Source organism: Myxocyprinus asiaticus, chromosome 4 (assembly GCF_019703515.2).
Source record: "Myxocyprinus asiaticus isolate MX2 ecotype Aquarium Trade chromosome 4, UBuf_Myxa_2, whole genome shotgun sequence".
Classification (NCBI taxonomy): domain Eukaryota; kingdom Metazoa; phylum Chordata; class Actinopteri; order Cypriniformes; family Catostomidae; genus Myxocyprinus; species Myxocyprinus asiaticus.
In genome coordinates, this window is record NC_059347.1 from 18,119,445 (window position 1) to 18,142,570 (window position 23,126).

Here is a 23,126-nt window from a genome sequence, read left to right on the forward strand (position 1 = left end):
TTGAAGATTTTTTTTTTTTTACAAGTAATGTTAACCACAAACCTTATTTTACTCATAAGTTGAAAACTGAAATTCTGAAACCCATTGGAAAAAGCTCATTCTCTTCTGGTTAGGACAACAAGATGAACAGCTCTCTCAACAATGTTATCTGCTACTAATAAGATTTGGGCACATCATAAAATCGTTCATTGCTCTTTCTCGCTCTCTCACACATACTCACGCTTACTGAGTGTTTCTTGTGTTTTCCAGATGAAGAATCTCCTGGTCTGAACGGCTTCCTGCATGTGATCGTCCATAAAGCCACAGGCTTCAAAGAATCAGCCAGTAAGTCAAAACATCTTGTGTATTTTACACTCCTAAAGCAGAATGTGTGTGTATGTGTGTGTTTAAATGTTTTTCTTCTTTTTAGAATATTGAAAACACATAAATCATATCTTTGATTTTTCAAGACAAAATGAAACAATACAACCATGGCATGAAATTAACTTTTTTGTCCACCAGCCATAGGGTCGGTTGAATGCCCAATTGTACCAGCCACTTAGATTTTTTTACCTGCCACTTCAATTTTTCATATAGTATACAGTATATTGTATATACTTCAACAATGTTATTTTTATCAGTATTATCATAATGAAAATTTTGCAACATTTAAATGGAGGCTAAAGAGTAGACAAGCACAGAAGGGAAACTTCTTTTCTTTCGAAAAAGAAAGAAAGGGAAGATTGTTGCTGAGAAACTACACTGTTTTCTCCTAAGAAGAACTCTTCATCAGTAAGCCGTTGACATTGTTGAGTATCAGTGTAGCTGGTGTGCTCAGTGAAAGTGACCATGAATGAGTAAATGAATGCTCCAAAGAATAACCCACAGAATATTTTACGCAGGCCACAGTAACATGAATGAAGCCACAAGTCCCCTAGAGACAAACTGTGCAGGACTGGAGCTTATAGTACAGAGTTGGCACATTCTAAACAGGATAGGGTGTCTCCTCTTGACACTAGAGCTGCATGATTAATCGTTACAATATCGCGATCATGATTCAGACACCCACGCAATCTTATTCCTAAATGACAATGATTCAGCTATGTACACCGATCAGCCACAACATTAAAACCATCTGCCTAATATTGTGTAGATCCCCCTCATGCCGCCAAAACAACGCCAGCCCACATCTCAGAACAGCATTCTGAGATGATATTCTTCTCACTACAATTGTACAGAGTGGTTATCTGTGTTACCGTAGACTTTGTCAGTTTGAACAAGTCTGGCCATTCTCTGTTGACCTCTCTCATCAACAAGGTGTTTCTGTCCACAGAACTGCCACTCACTGAATGTTTTTTGTTTTTGGCACCATTCGGAGTAAATTCTTGAGACTGTTATGTGTGAAAATCCCAGGAGATCAGCAGTTACAGAAATACTCAAACCAGCCCATCTGGCACCAACAATCATCCATGCGATTATCTAATCAGCCAATCATGTGGCAGCAGTGCAGTTCATAAAATCATGCAGATACGGGTCAGGAGCTTCAGTTAATGTTCACATCAATCATCAGAATGGGGGAAAAAAATTATCTCTGTTTGGACTGTGGCATGATTGTTGGTGCCAGATGGGATGTTTTTTTAGATGCCATATCAAGTTAAAAAGAACTTCACCCTTAAAAAGTCTATTCAGTACTCACACGCTGTTTGATTTCAGCTGGCTACTTTTAAATGCTCACATGCATATGTCTGCCTGTGCAAGCGTGAACAGCGAAATGCTTTTTTTTTTTTTTTTGTCAAAATGCCCCTCAACATGATATTAACATGTAAACACAGCTGTTAATGTATAAGCAAAGGAACAAAAATCGTATATTTCAAAATATTGGATCTGTGCGATGTGTAAATGCAGCCTAATATACCTGCTGCTCTCTTTTATAGACATTCAGATGTTCTGACTGCATCAAAGTAGTATTAATGTATATCTAATAATCACACAGACTGTCAGTAATTTAAGTAGTATTATTTTGAATTAGATTACTTTTTTAATGTTTTTATATTATTTTATATAAATAGATAATTTTTTAAATGTTTAATTGCTTCTGTTACTGAAAACTTAAAACACTGTTTACTCAGTTCTCTATTTAATTACTGGGTCTTGAATAATTACTTTAAAAGCTTGAAGCAATGTTTACCAAAGACACACTGAAGGCTCCATTTGTTTTAATTTAATTAGTGTTTTTTTTTTTTTTTTTTTTAAGCATATTTGCTTATTTATTTACCAGTGGAACACCAAGTTAACATTGAGCTGTTTATGAAGCTTTTTCCTCTCGTTTTGCTTTTTACTTCACTTTAGCAAATTAGAATACGAGCGGGCTGAATCCCTTTTTTTTATGCACTTTGGTTTAACAGTTTTTGTAAATTATTTTTAACAGGATTTTTTTTTTTTTTTTTTTTTTTGCAGTAATAACACAGTGCTGTTTGATTTTAATGTAGTAGTTGCGCCCTCTTGTGGATTTAGGACTTTTTGATACATACTGAATTTTTGATTTACACTTCCTACTATTTTCTACTATCCCAGCTTAAAGGAATTGTTTATTCAAAAAAGAAAAATGTATAATCTTTTACACTTCCTCGTTTCATTCAAAACTTTCATGACGCTTCTTTTTCGACTTTCTACTGTTAAACAAAAAATAGCATATTTTTAAAAAAAAATGCTCTTTTCCATACAATGAAAGCATACTTTTAAAATTCTAAAAAGGAAAAAAATAAGAAAATATTGGAAAAGTAGCATGAAAATAGCCTGAAGCTTTATAATAACTTTGTTTGAGGAACAGAAAAAAATAGGAGATCGCAATTCACTTAATACCTCCCTTTCACTGTTGGTCTCAAATCCCATTTGGACTTTTCACACATTCAAACTTAATTCATTGTGACTGGTTACAAGACATCGAAGAACCAATGATGTTTGGCATCATTGATGTCAAACCAGGTGCAACGCATCTTCATGTGCCAAATGTGAATATGTGCAAATAAGATTTGAGAGCTACTGGTCTGTTTGTTGAAGCGCCCAATATTTCAACATTTGGCTCAACCAATGATGTGAGTTTTGTTCAAACAAGGACTTGCAGGAATGTTTGGAAAACTTCTTTGGAAACCATCTTTATTTTTCCAATTCTGTTTGGTGCCCCTACTGAGGCTGAAATTGCACACCTTTAACACTGTGCTTCAGTACTGTGGTGGTCATGGCAACTAGGTTATTAACTGTCTTAACTGTATCATTTGTAAGAACATGTCATTTAGGTCTTTTATCCATGAATATTTGCATATAAATTCACATTTGCTATGCGTCTGCTTTATGAGGTCGTAGCTAATCTAATATACTCAGAACATGCGTACAGTTTGTTAACGTGAATTTACATAACTGGAGCATATGGCCAGCAGTTTCTGTGGGTAAGTTCGAGTCTGAAAACAGTCAGATATCTGTTAAAAAGCCCAACAGAGTTACACAATATATGTCTTTTCCTGAATAAAGACTACTGACTGATTCAAAAGGGCCATTGTTTGTATAAGTGTTTTGAGGTCTAGCAAATGGCTGCTTTTTATGTTAGTTTTTCTCATGTCATTTGTCATGGAGTTTGTGGCATTGTTGTCATCTTGTACAGTATGTGACAGAGTAAACATTTGTTCTGCATATGCAGATGTTGCTGTATGAATATCTGTTTATATTAGGATGCACTTCCTGTCATAATCAGAGGAGGTTACTCGGTCTAAGACACTGATTGAATTTACCTCTCAGTCTCTTATTAAAGGCCTCCATCCACTCTGACAGGAATCACATCTAAATCCTCACTCTGGGTCATTGATATTGGCTTCCTGATGGGAAGAGTTTGTGGGAGAAACTACTGAACCAAATGCTAACCACAACTTTTCCTTTTTTTGTAACACTCACAGTAAATGTCTCTCTGCCAGTTTCTGATTCTGTTGTTTTCATGGGAAGTTCATTTTATCAGTTGCGTATGTGTCGTCTTTCCTTTCTCAGATCTAATCCAATCGTCTCATGCTACTCACATCTGTCAATTTTAGGAATTCAATTAGCCAATTTGGTCCTGCACAATGTGTAAAATACTGGATGCACTGTATCTCAGAACAAGAATTAGTTTATTGGATTTAGTCTATTGGCCTTCCAAATTTAGCCCATGGAATGAGGGATCCGTGATTATTTTAATCTAGGGATGTGCACGGAGAGTCGACATTCAGTTAACCATTTGACGCTGCGCTATTCGAATATCAAAATCACTATACGGTTATTCTACAATACAAGGTCTGCAACCTGACGAGCTCACCGAGTTCCGACAAACCGTCATGTTTTCCGGCCAGGTTTCGGTCAGTTTTTCAAATATAGGTCAAGTTAAGGGCTGTTCAAACATGCTTTTGAGTGCATCTGCACTGTTTTTCTGTTATGGATCAGTGATACTGACACTCGCTGGATGGGCGTCTTTTACTGTTGCCCTGGCTGAATTTAACTTTTTTAATTTCAACGCCTCGTGCAGAATCGCCGCATTTTTAGACACTGAATAAAGTTAAAAATACTTTAATTTTTATATATGCATCTCAAAACACCTGGGTTGTGTTTCATTCATTGTGCTGCTTTCTGAATAAGAGTAGCCTACTTTAAGTGACTGTTACAACACTAAACATGATTCTGCGCTTGATAAACGGTTAGACAGTGTTTTTCCCCTTTCCCCTTATGCTCTGGTGTGCATACTTAGTACAATAATTAGACAAGTTCAATGTACACTGCCTGGCCAAAAAAAAAGTTGTATACTTGTTGGAGCAACTTTAGCTTTGATTACGGCATGCATTTGTCGTGGAATTGTTTCGACAACCTTATGCAACATCACAACATTTATTTCCGTCCAGAGTTGCATTTATTTTTGTCCGAGATCTTGTACTGATGAAGAGAGAGTCGAACCACTCTGTAAAGTCTTCTCCAGCACATCCCAAAAACTTGCAATGGGTTTAATCAGGACTCTGTGGTGGCCTAATCATGTGTGAAAATTATTCCTCATGCTCCCTGAACCACTCTTTCATAATCTGAGTCCGGTGAATCTTGGCATTATCATTCTGGAACATGCCCGTGCCGTCAGGGAAGAAAATAACCTGGTCATTCAGAACATTCAGGTGATCAGCTGACTTCATTTTATTGCCGCATAATGTTGCTGAGCCTAGACCTGTCCAATTAAAGCAACCCCAGATCATAACACTGCCTCCAAAGGCTTGCACAGTGGGCACTTATGCATGACAGGTGCATCGCTTCATGCACTTCCCTTCTTACCCTGACACACCCATCGCTTTGGAATAGGGTAAATAAGAACTCATCAGACCACATTACCTTTTTCTATTGCTCCACAGTTTATCTTTATGCTCCCTAGCAAATTGATGTCATTTTTTCCGATTAACCTCACTAACCAGTGGCTTTCTTGTGGCCAAACAGCTGTTTAGTCCCAATACTGTAAGTTCTTGTTGCATTGTGTGTGTGAAAATGCTCTTACTTTCACTATTAAACATAGCTGTGAGTTCTACTGTTGATTTTTTTTTTTTTACGATGTGACCAAGCATTTTAGTGATCTCCGATCATGATCATTCAAGACTTTTTTCCGACCACATTACTTCCGCGAAGCTGACGGTTCGCCACTATCCTTCCAGGTTTTAATAATGCGTAGGACATTTCTGAACCCAGTTCCAGTGATTTCAGCAATCACCTTAGTTGTCTTTTCCACGACCACAGGATACGTCTTCAAACATGATTGTTTAAGAAATGAGAGTCTACACACTGCATCAGTTAGGGTTAAAAGAATTATTGCCAGCTGCAATATACATATATAGTTATAGGCATATACAGTTAGTGACGGTTTGATTATTTTTGTTTGACTTTAATGTTAGATTTTATAATTTGAAGATCTATGTATTGTGCTATTTAGACTCGTAGCTCACTGTGCACTTTATTTGTTACTGTTTTGTTTGAGGTAATGTTCCAATACAGTAAACATTCTTTATTCCCACATTACGACTCCATTTGAAAAACCGATTAACCATTCATGAAACCTCACAGTTAATCGAATGTTAAAAATGGTAACTGTGCACATCCCTATTTTAAACATGCATCTTTCATTCGACTTAATTACAAATATTTCATTTTTATTGTCAAAATATATTTAAATCAGTGGTCAAAAATGTTTCACCATGTCTTAAAATTATTTAAAAAAATTAAATATAACAAAAATATACCTAAAGCAAAAAAAATTGAGATTACAGTACACACAAATTTTTCTAACCAAAAACTGAACTTTGCGGCCCCTTCCTGCCATGACGTAAATCTCTTATTCCACTAATGTGAGTCTTGTACTGTATACATATTTACAGTGTATATAGTAGAGGTCGACCGATAGTGGATTTTGCTGATACAATAGCTAAGGTGGTGGATAGTTTTTAAAATCTAGTTTTTTTTTTTATTATTGTACTTTTTTTTTTGTTTTTTTTGTCTTACCTTATTGTCAAAGGCACAGACATAAATGTTGCAAATGTCCAAAATGAGTCAAATCCAAGATGTGTGTTTGTTGTGACACCAAAATCCCTATAAGAACCCGAAAAAAGGAAGATTTGGTGCATAATGAAAGACTTTTGATTATGAACAATCTCGAATACACAGAGGATTCTTTTGAAATGTCTGTGCAAGGGAAACAAAACATGCTCTTTTAAAATGATCTACAATGTATTACAATAGAATCACTACAAAGTAAACATTGTCATATGGGCTAATAAATATGAGCAGTAATTCATCAACAGTTCATCCATAGTAGATCACCAGTGATTGCTTGTCAATTGTCATTTGTCTTTTTTTTATTTTTATTTTTTTTATTATAACATTTGGAATAAAAAATCATGAATTTGTCCATTGTTGATGGTGACAGAGTCTTGGCCCCGTTACAATACTGTATATGTCAACATCCATCAAATTATGCTTTTTGTAGCCTATATATTCACCAGATGATAGATTTTGGCCACAGAGGAACACAGAGAAATTATTATAATAATTTTTTTACAACATAAACCTAATAATAAGCTTAAGTAACTGAAATGTAAATATAATAACTAAATATAACTGATTGATCCTGGTATTCATTCCTTACTGTTAAAAGAATGCCAAACTCATTTGCGTGTTGATGGACCAGCTGCCATATGGTTTTCATTTCAGTCGGAGAACGTCAGCCCGAGAATTTGGTGCCTCCCCCTAATAACAACACTTCCCTTCTGCAATTGTGTGGGACAAGCAACCATTAACATTTGGGTCAAATGTAAAATCCTAAACAGTTACACTCTTTGTATAATACAGCACTGTTTGTCTCTGGTTATTGTCTTTAAAATGCTAAACCTATTAGTTTTATGTTTTTTAAGTTATTTATTCATCACTTTTTTATTGGGACTTCTTTTTAACACAAGCTCTCTTTGAAGTTACTCAAACGTGTGTTTCAGAGGTACTTCAAAATTTTACTACACAAACCTCACATGGCGAGTCAGCAGCATGCTCAGAGTAATGACAGTGCACTATATCAGTCTTTATGAACCCACAAAAGGCCTTCTATTTTGTCTGAAGCATTTTGAAAACATGCCGATCCACGGAAGCGCCGCTTTCCTTCAAGATAGATTTACACTGAATGGTCACTATCCACAAACCTGGTCACCTTTCCTCACTGTTCTGTTCCACTCAGTGTCCTGATTCATACAGGATGTTTATATGTTTTTATAAATACAGTTCATTTTCTCTAAAGAACTGGGTTTCTGTGCCTGCTGCTGCTAAAAACTCACACCTCCTCTGACCATGAGGAGAGATATAGCTGGCCTTATTTCATGTTTTAGTATTGAGAGCAAGCCCAGAAGGGCTGCAGGAAATGGGACAAACATTGAGAAATCCTGATGGAAATGTTTTAAGGACAGGTCTACTGAATGGGACAGGACGCATTTGGTTAAAGTTCTCGTCAGTATATCTTTTAAATGGGTTAAGGAATGGGAGGTTTAAGCAGGTCTGTCTTTCTCGCAGCTTTTAAGATATGGGTATACAGTGTATTTGGGCACTTGAGTTACACTTAATAATGTCTAAATGTTGTTGCTTTAGATGCAAAATATTAAACCAAGCGGAACTGCAAGTAAATCATGCTAGACCCAGTGATGAAAGTAGGTGTAATTCCAAGGAGGAATCTGCACAAATGTTTTGTTCTGGTACCCCTAAGTTCCTAGTTAAGACACTGGCTGAAACTTCTTAGCTAGGGTTTTTTTTTTTTTTTTTCAATTCCCAATGTGCTTTTAAGTCCTCATGGTCGCGTAGTGATTTGCCTCAGTCCGGGTGGCGGAGGACGAATCCCAGTTGCCTCCGCGTCTGAGATCGTCAACCCGCGCATCTAATGGCTTCACGCCATCCACCGCGGCATCTGCACTCAACTCACCACGAGCCCTACCCAGAACGAACCACATTATAGCGATCATGAGGAGGTTAACCCATGTGACTCTACCCTCCCTAGCAACCAGGCCAGTTTGGTTGCTTAGGAGACCTGGCTGGAGTCACTCAGCACGCCCTGGGATTCGAACTAGCGAACTCCAGGGGTGGTAGCCAGCGTCTTTTACCACTGAGCTACCCAGGCCCCCGAATGGCATTCTTATTGGCTTAAAAATTTATAGACAATCTCTTCACTACACTTCAGCTGGACAGCTGAGGTAAAGTAGTTGACGTGGTTTTGATGGACACTTTTCAAGGCCAATGGAGATACTTGTTAAACAGATAGCCTGATTAAATATCTTTTCATTGGTCATTTCGATGCACAATTCAAACAGTAGGAAGAGGTCATTCAGTGCATTCCGTCTATGGTAAAAAGTCAAAATTGCCAAAAGTGGAGATACGTGTTTTTCATTGGACAGCGACGATATACTGTATATACTTTATTAGAGCCCGACCGATATGGGATTTTTGAGACCGATACCGATTTTAGAGGGGGAAAATTCACCAATTACTGATATGGTGGCCGATATATATTACATTTTTGAGCTGGAATGAAAACGGATCTTTTCCATGTGGATTTTTCTAGCAGAAAACATGGTTTTGATACAGTTAACCATTGTTTTTCTATAGTAGTATCCAAATAGAAACCATGATTTTACTATAGTAACATTGTAGTAACCATGACTGAAGTAACCATGGTTAATTTTGTGGTTACTATGGTTTTACTGGAAAATACTTTGGATAAACTATGGTTACTGTAGTAAAACCAGGGTTATTTTTCGTAGGTTTGGTTTAGGGGTTGGTGTAAGGTGTCTGTGGGTCTCAAAATACAACAAACACACAAAAAAACACAATACACATGCTACAGCGATGGCCTAATACTATATGTTAGTATTTCAATTGGGCTGCAAATAGGATCTACCATTATTTGCACCAGGGTGCAAATAGCATCTGCCCTTTTTTATTTCTAACAAAGCTCTTTTTCTGAATTTTTTTGCTTAAAAATTGTGTTTGTGCTATATTTCTTACAAATAAATGCCATTCGGTTAGATTGTTTTGTTATATAATGCAATATAAAGTTTTTAAGGAGGCTAATGCTGCCTTTAAGTCTTGAAAAGTTCCTTCTTCCCTGAAGTTCAAAAGTCGTATTCAAGATATGATGTCTGTTCAAGTGACTTTGGTTGAAAAAAAGAAAAGAAAAAAAAAACATTTACTCACTGAACGATTTCATATTTCAACTTTTTTTTTTTTTAGCCCTATTGTAACAAAATTATACAGTTGATGCTTTCTATATGTATTTTAGTACAATTGTAGAATTAATGCTTTATATGTATTTTAGCCTTGTCGTGCTGCCATAAAGAATGATGGTTTCCTTGAAATGTTGCGTTGGGCTGTCACCGCATAAACTGGCTTAATGAGTAGTGTTTTCTGGCAAGCTTTTTAACTATTCTTCATCAACAGTACAAACAATGTGTATTAGTAAATTGTACATTCAACAATCACATTGAAAACTAATATGACTGATACTAAAAGGGCCATAACAAGGAATTTTTGCCCCCCTGACTGTATATTTTTCTGGACCACTTTAATATAAAAAATACAGCTTAAAATTTGTTTTGGGCCCCTAGAATCGTTAACACCTTCCACACTCCATTAGCTATGGCCCTGGATACCAGTGTACTTCTTATATTAAACTTTAACTGACCCAACTTGGAAATTCAGTGCTCTAAGAAAATCCTGACTTTCCCACTGGTAATTGCAGCATTGTGCTGGGGTTCATGTGCCCTCGTCTTGTAAACACAATCGTTCCGACATGACTTGAAGGCAGAGTAAATTTAGCCTGCGCCTTTGTTGTATGTAGCCAGAATAGGCATATGTTATATACATATGATAGTGCGTGCGTGCGTGTGTGCGTGTGTGTGTGTGATCATACAGCCTCATAAACCAACACACCCACCCCTCATTTATTAACATTTACATTACAGATGAGGCTGTTAATTACCATTGGCCTGGTTGATTGTATTCTTATGTTAAACCTGCGTTCACAAACCCCACAATGTGTTTCAAAGCTGACCACTCTTGTGTGACAGCACCTCCTTGCTGAGTGCACATCACTTCAATTCTGTCAAAAAACACTCCATGCGTTGGAGAGGTCAGAGGTCACAGTGTGTTGTAATCCATCAAATTGTCAGAAGGCCTCACCCACTATAGCGATGTGATAAAGTTCAATTGCGATGAGAGAAGTGTGTTTGAATGTGAGCCATGTTGCTGCCAGTGTTGTAAGATACAAAAGGACAGATGGATTAGACAAATGCTCTTTCTATGTGTGTGTACTGTATGTCTTTGTGTGTGTGTGTAGCAGGGTGTAAGGGCCCTTTCTACCACTTTATTCTGTGTCATTATTGACTGATATCAATATTTGATAAAAGATGGTCATGCTAAGGGGAAAAATCTATCAAGGTTTTAAGTGCTGTCACCATGTCGTCTACACAGTGAAGCATTCAATAATGAGCTAGAGTAACACTATACCTTGTTTAATAAACACAGAAATTAATCAAATTGAATCTTTCAGCTTTCTCAAATTGTACGATTGCTTTTATTTCTTAAAGGAATGTTTCGAGATCAGTGCAGGTTAAGCTCAATAAACTAAATTTTGGGGAAAATGTTAAGGACAAAAAATTATTTCAGCTCTTACCTCCTTTGTTTTCTTTTTTTAAAAAGAGTAAATGGTGGTTACAGTAAGGCATTTACAATGGAAGTGAATGGGGCCAGTCTATAAGGGCTAAAATACACACCATTTTAAAAGTATAGCCCCAAGACGTAGACATTATATGTGTAAATTTACATCCAATATTGCAACTTTGTTGTCATGACAACAAAACCCTATAATCCTGGTATTGGATGTAACTTTACAGGAAAAATGCTAGTAAGTGATTTTGTCGCAATAAAATCATGTTAATGTGTAATATTTGTGTCTTTTGGCTATACTTTGAAACAATGTTTATTTTAATGTACTGTATATGCACTGGCCCCATATACTTCCATTGTAATCGCATTACTGTAACCACTTTTTTAAATTAATGAGGGGTAAATCTAATACATTTTTTTGTGGTTATCAACATCATTCCACAAATGCTGCTGATGGATCATAGCTTGTATTGAACACTTAATATTCCTTCGACACGCTATTAAACATAAGCTATGAGAGCATTACAGCAATTTTACCACAGGTAAGGGGTGTGCTTAAGAATGTTTTTAGTGCATAAAACCCCCTTAACTGTGGTAAAAATCACTGTAGCACAAGACTTTTGGACTTTTTGTCAGGCTAGACAGCATGTTTAATTTGAAGCTAATGAAAACAAGGCTTTGAGGGTCGGTTTAACTGTTTTTACTGCCTGGCACTCCTAGGTCACGTCTGATTTTCTCAAATTTTTTGTCCACTGGAAATTTGACAGTTGAGTACAACAGTACACACAGTAGTACAACCAAATGAATGGACTGTATTTGTCTCAGCCTTGTTTTCATTTGTGTGAAATTAGATATGGCGTCTTCCCTGATCCATTGCTTTTACTGTATAAAATAGCAGCAACAGCAATATGGTAAATAAATAAATAGTTACATTTATGGATATTAATAGTACTCAGAATAAACAATTCTTCCACCATTTGGTTCATGAGCGTAACTGTAGGCCGTTAATGGTTGCCAAACAATGTAGCAACTTGGAACATTCATATAGATCAGATGTGTGGTCACTGTGTGCCTTTTTTATTTTACATTGGCTTTGAATGCTGGTCATCCAATCAGATTTTTGTTTCTAAACTATCCATTTTATGCATATATGTCTGCCCATCTAATGAAGACATTGTGTATTTTCTCTATAGGTCTGTACTGTACATTAGAGGTGGACTCTTTTGGTTACTTCGTCAGTAAAGCCAAAACCCGCGTGTTCAGAGACACAACTGAACCACAGTGGAACGAAGTGAGTGAATGAAGTTTGTCAATTATTTAACCCATGACATTTACACATCCTAAAAAAAGAGTCACCTGACCAATCAGGCTAACATGTATCTGTGATGAATCCATTTCTCCTCCAACAGGAGTTTGAGATTGAGCTGGAGGGCTCTCAGTGTCTGCGAATTCTGTGCTACGAGAAGTGTTACGACAAATCAAAACTCAATAAGGACGATAACGAGATCGTGGACAAGATCATGGGCAAGGGCCAAGTACAGGTAGGACAAACAACAGCGTTTTATCCCATCCAAAAACAGCTAGTGTTCATGCCTATGAGTAGACCCCAACAGACTGGTTCAAAGCAGAAAAGGTCTGGCTAAAATACTGGCAGTTTTCTGATGTAACTCATTTTATTGTGGTCTGGTTTGTGCGTGTGCTCTGCAGATGGTGTATTTTTGACATGGGCAGCTTTACTGCCTGAGAACCTGTGGCTCACATTGCTTTCTCATACTTGCGTGGGAAATGCCCCAATTAAACTTAAGAGTGTTTGTATGTGCTGAGAACGGAGTGTGCACGTGTGTTTTGTGGTGCTTTTGAAGATGTTTGAAGCAGTTATCAGGCCTGGCATCAGCATGCGTGTCATGTTCTTTAAAATTCCCTTTCAGGAAAAATATTTGAACAGACCCACATGATTGTAAACATGCCCTCTTTTTTATTTTACTGTAGTAAATTCCTCATTGGTCTTATATTGTGGTGGCAGCACATTATGTTAGCAGCTAATGCGACTGTTCTACTGTTATTATCAATCCATCACGTCTTGTTCGCAAAGCTCTATGCTTAAAACTCATGTCAAGTTGTTATTGCAATAGTGTCCTTGTGTTCTTTTAAATGTGGGCAAGCTCATGGGGGTATAAAAGGAGATGGATTTAATTGCAGTGACGGTTTATTTCTGGTTTATGTTTGTTTTTCTCTTGGGATCATAGCCAGAGGTGAACTAAGAGAAAGAGAGTTGACAGATCGGTTTTCATAGAAAATACAGTAAACATATCAGTCCAGCATGTACACACCACAGACAAAAGAGAGAGACTTATATTTTTTCTTTGGGGAATAAAGATGTTGTGGGGATGTTTTATGTCTGCGAGAGTGCAAACAAAACTGAAGCTCATTCCTCGTAACAGCGAGGGGAGAAAAAAGGAAATAATCACATTGGCCTTGTTCAGCATATTTACAGGTACTAATGTACTGTAGATTAATACAATATTACAAATACAAATATTATATACAGATACTAGGAGTTTGAGGCATTTCTTAGAATTGTAGGCCGATGTGTTGGAGCAATTATCTTTTGCAGAAGGTTTTGTATGTACTTAGCTGTGGTTTAGGGACAAAACAGTTCCCCAAAAGTCAACTAAATCTGTCAACTTTTGAGGCCATTCGGAACATTCTCAATTGGAAAATGTATTCATAAATAAAGTAAATGCTGTTTTTCCTTCAGGGACAGGAATAGGATGTGGGCTAAAGTTAGTCTTTAGTAATTATAATTAGCTTTCTTAAAAACAAAAGTACACTTAATAAAATTAAATAGCATTTTACTCGGCTTATTTCTTTTTTCTTTTTTTTTTTAAGTCACAAATACTATGAAATGTGAATAACTTTGCATCTACGTAAAAACGTGTTAGACTAACAATATTCCCCCAAATGTTGTCCCAACTAGCCTAACAGAGTTGTCTGAACGAACAGTTCCATATTAAACAATGTGGCTGATTTGCAAGTTCCCAGCATGCATTGCAACATATACATTTTCTATTATAGGCTTATTTTGTGCTGTTTGCTGATTAATTTATGCTGTTATTGTTGTTCTTGTTGCCACTGTTAGTCAGTTGTTGTGTGATGTTAGGAGCTCATCTTTTAACTTAATGAGGTTTGTTAATTGTCACCGTTATTGAGGTTTGTGTGTTAAGGGATTGAGCTCTATTGTGTGTCTAACAATGTCAAACAGATGTATGTACTGCCTTGCCTTGACAGACATTCCTCTCTTCACAGGCAAGGATTGCAGTTAACTTCATGTAAAAGTAATTAAAATGTTGACAAAATGACAGTTCTCATATTGTAAATTGATAGTTGGCTAAACAAGAAATTCTCTCAGTTCTCTGAGAGTTCTCTCAGCAAGAATGTTTGCATTTAGTGAACAAACAAATTCACATCGACTAAAAGCAATGTTACTGAGGACAATTATTAAGATAGTTGTTGAGAGATTTAAAAAATCTTACAACATTATGTTGCCTTGATTTTTTTTTTTTTTTGTGCAGCAATTATTTATTTATTTATTTTTTTTTTTTACAGTGAAGTCTGGTATGTTCCTATTTAGTAAAGTGTGTATGTGCGTCAAGGAAACACATCGATATTTCCTGGTAACAGAACCCAAGTCAAGTACCTCTTTAAAGTGAGAAGGGCACAACCACTCATTTAGGTATACTTTACACACAACCCTCAGTATGTATGACCATATGGCCCATTTTCTTCTGTCTTATGGTGTAAAGTATATTTTTAAGAGCTTGGCCTTGGTTTGCTTGGCCTTCTAGTTAATACCTTCCTTCCTGTTCAGGAAGACATGCCACTTCTGATATAAAAGTCACTCTTTTCCCTGCATGTGAGAGGCTTTGTTTGTATTTACAGTAGGTGAGTTTGTATAAAGGAGATGTGTGATTTGATGGCGAGAGGAGAGCTTGTGTTAACAGGTTAAAACTGGAACTGATTTAGATTCACTGGCAAGTCCTTGTACTGATTTTTACTGAGACCTGCTTATCAATTTCTCAGGCTGTTTGTTCTATGATGCTTGACTCAATGTATAGGCAAACTGCATCATAATAAACCATAACTTATACTGTATGATAATATAAAAACATCCCCCTCCCCCAATGTAAGTGATGATTTTTACATTTATTAATTTGGCAGAAGCTTTTATCCAAAGCGACTTTTTCATTCTAGGAAAGACACATATGCTCCTTTTGTTTGTTTAATTGACTTGGACCACTGTACGTGACTTCTGTGTGTGCAGTCATGTTGCTGTTGAAGATGATAATCCATGCTGTAGAAATAACGACCCACAGATGAGAGTGTTAATGAGTGTAGAGTGGGTCGCTCTTCACTGCTGTAGAAGTGCTGGAAATAAAGATCACTCAGAGAGAATGATGACTTCATCTGGTTTAATTAGAAAAAGCCATATTGCACCTGTCTGCTGGCCCTCTATAAACCTCATCAGATCCCTCTAATGTGATAATGGATGTGTGCTCATACAGCTGCTACAAAGAAACGTGTGTGTGTGTTTGAGGATGTAATTAGGAATGTGAGTGTGTTGCAATGAAACATACCTACACTTCCCACTGTGTATAGATTCTGTTATACGAATGTTTGCACTCACTAGCAAAAAAAGTACCAAAATGAATATTACTATGGTTATTATAACAAAATATAATATTATAACCATGCTATGGTTTTAATCCATCCATCTTTTCTGTCTGTCTGTCTGTATATTATCCATCCGTCCATCCATCCGCCTGTCCACCTGCCTGTCTGTTATCTGTCCGTCCATCTATCCATCATCCATCCATCCATCATCTCTTCTATCTATCCATCCATCCATCCATCCATCTGTTATCCATCTGTCCGTCAATCCATCCATCGGTTTTTTTCACCCTTTTTCTTTTTGCGTGCATGCAAGCATTACCTTTTACATGCAGTTTTTGAACCAGCATATTCTTAACAGACAGTAAATGCACATTTACTCCACATGTACTTGTAACGGGTTCAGAATGGGCAAAGATGAAGCGGGAACTGGCAGAACAGTCAACATAACTTTAATGATGGAACTGAACTTAAAACAACATAAAACAAACAAACACAAACATACAGCGGCCACATCTCTCTCTCTCTCTCTCTCTCACAAACGTCTCCGGCTCCCCTTTATCTCTCTCTCTCTCACTGATTACGAGACTCAATGACGGCCATGCACCCTCATGGCCCAGCCATGCCCTCCTCCTCGTCACAGTACTGTAACTCACTGGATTGATTTTTGTAAGAAAGACTTCCTACTTCAGACTTTATTCATCATTGAGGTGGCCTTAAATAAAAGGAAAGGAATGAAAAGGGAGGTAGAATGGCAGGCAGAGATGGGAATGGATTGTGTTCGTACTGATATCTTACTGATTTCTGATCACCAATGTTTTTTTTCTTTTTTTTCTTTCTTTTTTATTGCATTGGTGAGTATCTGAGCCTGAATTTCTATTTGAATCTTGCCCTCTGAGCATCTTGTTTTCTTAACTGATCTGGCTGAGTTGGAAGGAGCCAAAATGTTTCCTTTCCCTCCCTGGAGAGATCCTGATTTATTTAACTTTCTGGCATTTACATGTAAAAATCCTTAAATGGTCACATTGTAACAGCTCTCTTCTGCTTTTAATATACCCAGTTTCTACAGTCATGTTTTATAGGGAGATGGGAAAGCTTATATTCATCCCTTCATGTCCACAAAGCAATATGGTCAGAATCAGAATCAGAATGAGCTTTATTGCCAAGTGTTCTCACGTACATAAGGATTTATTTATTTATTTTTTTTTTTTTTGGTGAAAGGAGAAACGAGTGCACACAGAACATGACATTGAGACAGAATATAAAACAAGGTAAGAGTGTAAATAGGCATACATGGGATATTTATTTACATTATTGCACTAAGGGGGAGTCCTGAAGGCAATTTAATTGTTCATGTGGACAATGGCCTGAGGGTAAAAACTGTTCTTGTGCCTGGTTGTCTAGGCGCTCAGTGCTCTGTAGCACCGGCCAGAGGGCAACAGTTCAAAGAGGGAGTGGACAGGGTGTGTGGGGTCCAGAGTGATTCTACCTACACGTTTACTCACTCTGGAGGGTGGGCAAGGGGGCACCAATAATCCTCTCAGCAGTCCTGACTGTCCGTTGTAGTTTACTTCTCTCTGATTTGGTGGCTGAACCAAACCAGACAGTTATAGATGTACACAGGACAGATTTCAATGACGGCTGAGTAGAACTGTGTAAGCAGCTCCTGTGGCAGGTTGAACTTCCTCAGCTGGCAAAGGATGTACAACCTCTGCTGAGCCTTCTTCACAATGGAGTCTATGTGGGTATCCCAATTCAGGTCCTGAGAGATGGTAGAGCCCAGGAACCTGAATGACGCTACTGCTGCCACAGTGCTATTCGGCGGGGGGGGGGGTGATTTTTGAGCATGTTCAGCTCAAGGTTGTTATGACTGCACCAGACAGCCAGCTGTTCAGCCTTCCATCCGTATGCAGACTTGTCACCATTGTGGATGGGGTTGATAACCGTGGTGTCATCTGCAAACTCCAGGAGCTTGACAGAGGGGTCCTTTGCAGTGCAGTGAGTTTCCCCAGTCTCACTAGCTGCTGTCTATCAGTCAGAAAGTTGGTGATCCATCTACAGATTGGGGTGGGCACAGAGAGCTGGGGGGGGGGTGTTCCAGGAGGTGTTGGTGTGTGTGTGAAGTGAAGATCAGAGTGGGGGAGGGGTGTGAGACTGGGCTTTTCAAACCTGCAGTAAAACACATTCAGGTCATCAGCCATTTGTTGATTCTCTACAGAGCAAAGAGGTTGTGTCTTGTAGTTGGTGATGCTTTTCGGGCCTTTCCATACAGATGCAGGATCATTGGCTGGAAAGCTTCTCAGAATATCTTTTTAGCCACTCTGATTTCCTTTGTCACTGTGTTTCTGGCCTGGTTGTACAATATTTTATCCCCACTTCTGTAAGCATCCTCTTTAGCATGATGAAGCTGTCTGAGTTTTCCTGTAAACCATGGTTTATCGTTATTGAATGATAAAAATGTCCTAGTAGGGATGCACATATTCTCACAGAAACTGATATATAATGTCACAGTATCTTTGAGCTCGTCCAGGTCTGTGGCCGCAGCTTCAAAAACACTCCAATCAGTGCAGTCAAAGCAGGCTTGTTGTTCCAGCTCTGTTTCGTTGGTCCATCTCTTTACAGTCCTTACTACAGGCTTAGCTGATTTTAGTTTCTGCTTGTAGGTCAGAAGAAGATGAACCAGACAGTGATCAGAAAGTCCTGAAGCTGCTCGAGGGACAGAGTGATATGCTTTAAAGTGGTGTAGCAGTGGTCCAGTATATTTCTGTCTCTGGTGCAGCATGTGATATGTTGTTTGTATTTTGGCAGTTCACGGGTGAGGTTAGCTTTATTATTATTATTATTATTATGATCATGATTCATGTGTAAAATGAGTGTTGTTTTGCAAGATCGAACTTGACACAGTATGGAAGGAATAAGCCAGTGACAAAAGTCTTAAGGTATTCAATGAAGTCATCAGTAAATGGTTAGAAAAAATTTTTGCTGGTGAGGTAGATTTTAAAGGGATAGTTCACCCAAAAATGAAAATGTTCTCATCATTTACTCACTCTTGGAATTTTCTTTTTTGGAACACAAAAGGTGTTAAAGAATGACAGCCTCAGTCACAACTCAGATCCATTTATATTAATCAGGCTGTTTATTTCAGTGTATCTACTTGGTTTGAGACCACTGGGAGATGTTCTTTGACCTGAGGAGGCTTCATCAGTAATCATCCATTAAAGAGCTTTTAAGTGCTGTTCCCCTTTTGTTGGCCTGAGAAAAGAGTGCACCATCCAAGTCTTCTATGAAAAAGCAATCAATACCTGTCTGTATTAACATTCATTTACAAACAAATGCTTATCATGTCAAATGAAGCTTTAAGGAGGTTTATTTGAAAGATATGAGTACTTAATGTGATGTTCCACAGCAATGTATAATAACACACTGGCAATTTCCATGAGTAGAGTTCATAATAAGCCTTGAAATTTTTGTTCTGTTTTAACAAAGTCACTGAAATGAGGTTCCTAACCTTCGGAGATTATTGTTTGTCCAACTGAAGAGGTCAAACTAAATATTACACACAGTAAGCAGTTTTATGCTAAATTTATTTTATATTAAGTTTGCAGTTTTTGCAAACTTTACAAAATGTTGGCTTACATATAGTTCATGAATACATTTTAAAACTCTAATTTGTTTTTAATGTGTTCAAACCTAGCTACTTTTCATGCTGTGTTCATTTTATGTTATATACAGTAATAGTTTACCTAAAATATAAAAAAAACTTGGAATTTGTGCCTTTAATGTAAAGTTTGCAGAGATATAGGCAAAAAAATGTTCTCCAGACTTTCTGAACACTGTCGTCATACTAATCAAAGCAGTCTGAGAGTGTTTCATACAGATAGTGATACAGTATAATGCCTAGCTTTTCTGTTGTGGCTTGTTATATAATGCCACAGATGACAACCGCAGCATTTCACAGGCAGGTAATATTTAAGTTAGCTTTTTATGCTGTACCCTTCTTTTTACCAGTCTCCTACCCTCTCCCTCAGGGAGTCCTCCTCTTCATCCCTTGCTTTCTCCCTCTGTCTCTCTTGTTATCTTGTGGTGTTTTCATGTCTTTTCAGCTCTTGTGGCTGTGAAATCTTGTGTTAGTATGTCCTTGTGGAGACTCCATCAGTTATAATGATATCTCTGGGTAGGGATAGTATCCTCTCTGCTCCCTGTGAAGTGACTAATGTAGCTATTTGTCATACACAATACACTACCTCTTTCCTTCATTTGGGTTTAAAGAGGCTATACTCGGCAATTTTGTGGCATTAAATTTTTTACCTTAAGTCCACTTATATTGTTAGTCAAGGTTTCTTACACAAAACAGTTGTATTTTGGCTGACATGACCATTTTCCACCCTCTTTTTGATACTTAAAATTAGGCTATTTTTGCTACTGTACACTGTTAAAAAGAAAAAATAAATTTAGTTTGTGTAAAATTTACAGTAAAAAAAACTGGCAGCTGTAGTTGTCAGAAATTCCCCGTAAAAAATACAGTGACCATGTTTCAGGAAATGCTAGATGTCGGGATGAGATAAATCTAATTTTTTGCTACAAAAAAAAAAAAAATATATATATATCCCCATTCACTTCCATTGTAAGTGCCTCACTGTAACCCAGATTTGTTCTTTTTTTTCTTTTATCTTTATGAAAACGAGGTATGAGTCAAAATACATTTTTGTGGTAATTAATATAGTCACAAATGCTGTCGATTGAGCTTAACTTGTATTGAACCCGAAATTTTCATTTAATGCAAGTACACGAACACAGACACAGTAGCTTGGCCATTTCAGTGCAAGTGCAATCACATCTATGCCATTTAACAGGATGTCTTAGTTAGACGAAGAGTCATAAATGCTTTTATTATGTCTTATTTGCTGATCTAACAGCAAGAACAAACTGATAAGATTGGACTGAAATGATCAGACACCTAGTTAAAAATAAACTTGTTTCTAAATTTGCGATTCTTAGAAAGTATTACGTGTGCATACGTGGACAGTCATATACCAAGATTTCTTAACCCATTTTAACAGTCTAGTTTCCATAAATTATCTATATCCAACTCTTTTATTAAAAAAAAAATAAATAATAATAATAATATTAAAAAAACAAGAAACAGGTTTTTCGTGCTGTGGCCCCTTAAAGGCACTGCTAGCTGGAAAATGGTTCCTCCTTGAACATGAAAAACTGCAGCTGTTAACCCTGTCACTTTTACATTGGTTTTGACACTCTTCTGCTTTTATGTACTGTAGCTACAGTCTTTAAACAGTACAGTGTAACAAAACAGGGTGAAAGAGTTCACAAAACAATGAACTCTCACTCTTTGTACATGTGTCCATTTGTAGGACAGGACATCTTGTCCTCTCTAAAGCATTTATCACGTCAGCCCTGTAACTCTAACTTCATCAGTCCCCCTCAGAACAGGACCTCATCTCACCCTGTACCCCTCCTGTGCTGCCTATGGAGACCCAGCTGGGCCACTCTCTCCTGGCCCTCCACCCACCACTGACTCTCTTTGTGCTTCGAGTTGTCTCTGTAAACTCAAACCATCGAGAACGTCTGCTCAAAATATAATTGATTGAGAGCACAGTATGTCTGGCAGTGTGTTTGCTGTTGACAGAACAGATTATTTTAAAGCCCTGAGCTTGTTCAGTCCACTTTCAGTTGCCAACAGGCTCTAAAATGAACTTTTTGCTACACCTGCCAATTGAAAGTGATTTTAGAAAATTTATCAGCCATAAATATTTCTTACCAGATATAAAAATATATGTCCCTATGACAATGGAATTATAATTTTTTTTCCTGGCATATTAGTAACAAGCACCATAGGTCACTGTGTCTCTCGCAGCATGTGTTAGCCAGTCTTTGTCAAACACTACCTCTCCTAAAAACACTGAGGGTGTTTACATGCACAGCCTTACACCGATTATGCTTAATAAGCCAACAACGTGTGTGATCATGTACGGTAAATGCACAGCCTGATCTTATTGTACATAGATATTCGTATGTTACATTTAAATAAACATTTTTTGTATGTTTGGATAGACAGTGAAACATACAATATGGGAGGTATGGACAGCATCTGAAGCATAAACTTTTGGACCTACTGTATTTACAGCTTAACAAATGTACAAATATTTTCGAATCCTTTATATTACGATTATATTAGTATTTTTCCCTTTTTACTATTTTATAGATATTTTCAGTCCATTAACCCTACCCCTAAACATAACCACTTTTAAAGGGTCATAATCTTGCATTGCATGCAAACACCTTTAATGGCATTCTTTTTTCTTTTTTTTTTTTCTTTTTCCCCTTTTTCACCCAATTTGGAATGCCCAGTTTCCAATGTGCTTTTAAGTCCTCGTGGTGGCGTAGTGATTTGCCTCAATCCGGGTGACGGAGGATGAATCCCAGTTGCCTCCGTGTCTGAGACCATCAACCCATCACGTGGCTTGTTGAGCGCGTTGCCATGGAGACATAGCGCGTGTGGAGGTTTCACGCCATCCACCGCGGCATCTGCGCTCAACTCACCATGCGCCCCACCGAGAACAAACCACATTATAGCGACCACGAGGAGGTTACCCCATGTTACTCTACCCACCCTAACAACCAGGCCAATTTGGTTGCTTAGGAGACCTGGCTGGAGTCACTCAGCACACCCTGGGATTCGAACTAGCGAACTCCAGGGGTGGTAGCCAGCGTCTTTTACCACTGAGCTACCCAGGCCCCCTAATGGCAATCTTATTGGCTTATCCGACATTTTGACATCAAAAGCAGATAATAATCAGATAATTTCAAATCTCATGGAAAGGCGTTTTTTTGTGTGTGTGTTGTCAGATTTTTTTATTGGGTAATGCAAGGAAATGCAATAGATTTGATTTTTTTTTATTTGTCAAAATTACGGAAAGCATTTTTAATTATCCATCAATGTTTTTGAAATTAGGTCAGTGACATAAAATTATCAGACTGTATTTTGCCTGCAGAATTTTGCAACGGAACATGTGACCAACTCTTTTGTCAGTAACTTTAGTAGAGCGCTTTGATGTCTTGATATAAGATGTTATTTACATCAGGTAGAAAACAGTGAGAAAACAGTTAGACTATTATTCTTCCATTTTTAACCCTACATTAGGTAGCAGTTCTTTATAAAGTTACCTGACAAATAGCCAGTAACATTTTATTTACATGCCAAAGGCCAATTTTACATTCATTTA

General features: G+C 37.5%; 1 protein-coding gene across 3 annotated transcripts in view; it reads left to right on the forward strand.

Moving 5' to 3' along the window:
* The window catches only part of LOC127439576 (active breakpoint cluster region-related protein-like), a 241,447-nt gene that overhangs the window by 160,334 nt on the left and 57,987 nt on the right, over nt 1-23,126 (forward strand). For all 3 annotated transcript variants that reach the window (XM_051695745.1, XM_051695746.1, XM_051695747.1), the window contains 3 exons: nt 250-324; nt 12,408-12,505; nt 12,624-12,755. In XM_051695745.1, coding sequence (XP_051551705.1) covers nt 250-324; nt 12,408-12,505; nt 12,624-12,755 — 305 coding nt within the window. The remainder of the gene's footprint in view (nt 1-249; nt 325-12,407; nt 12,506-12,623; nt 12,756-23,126) is intronic.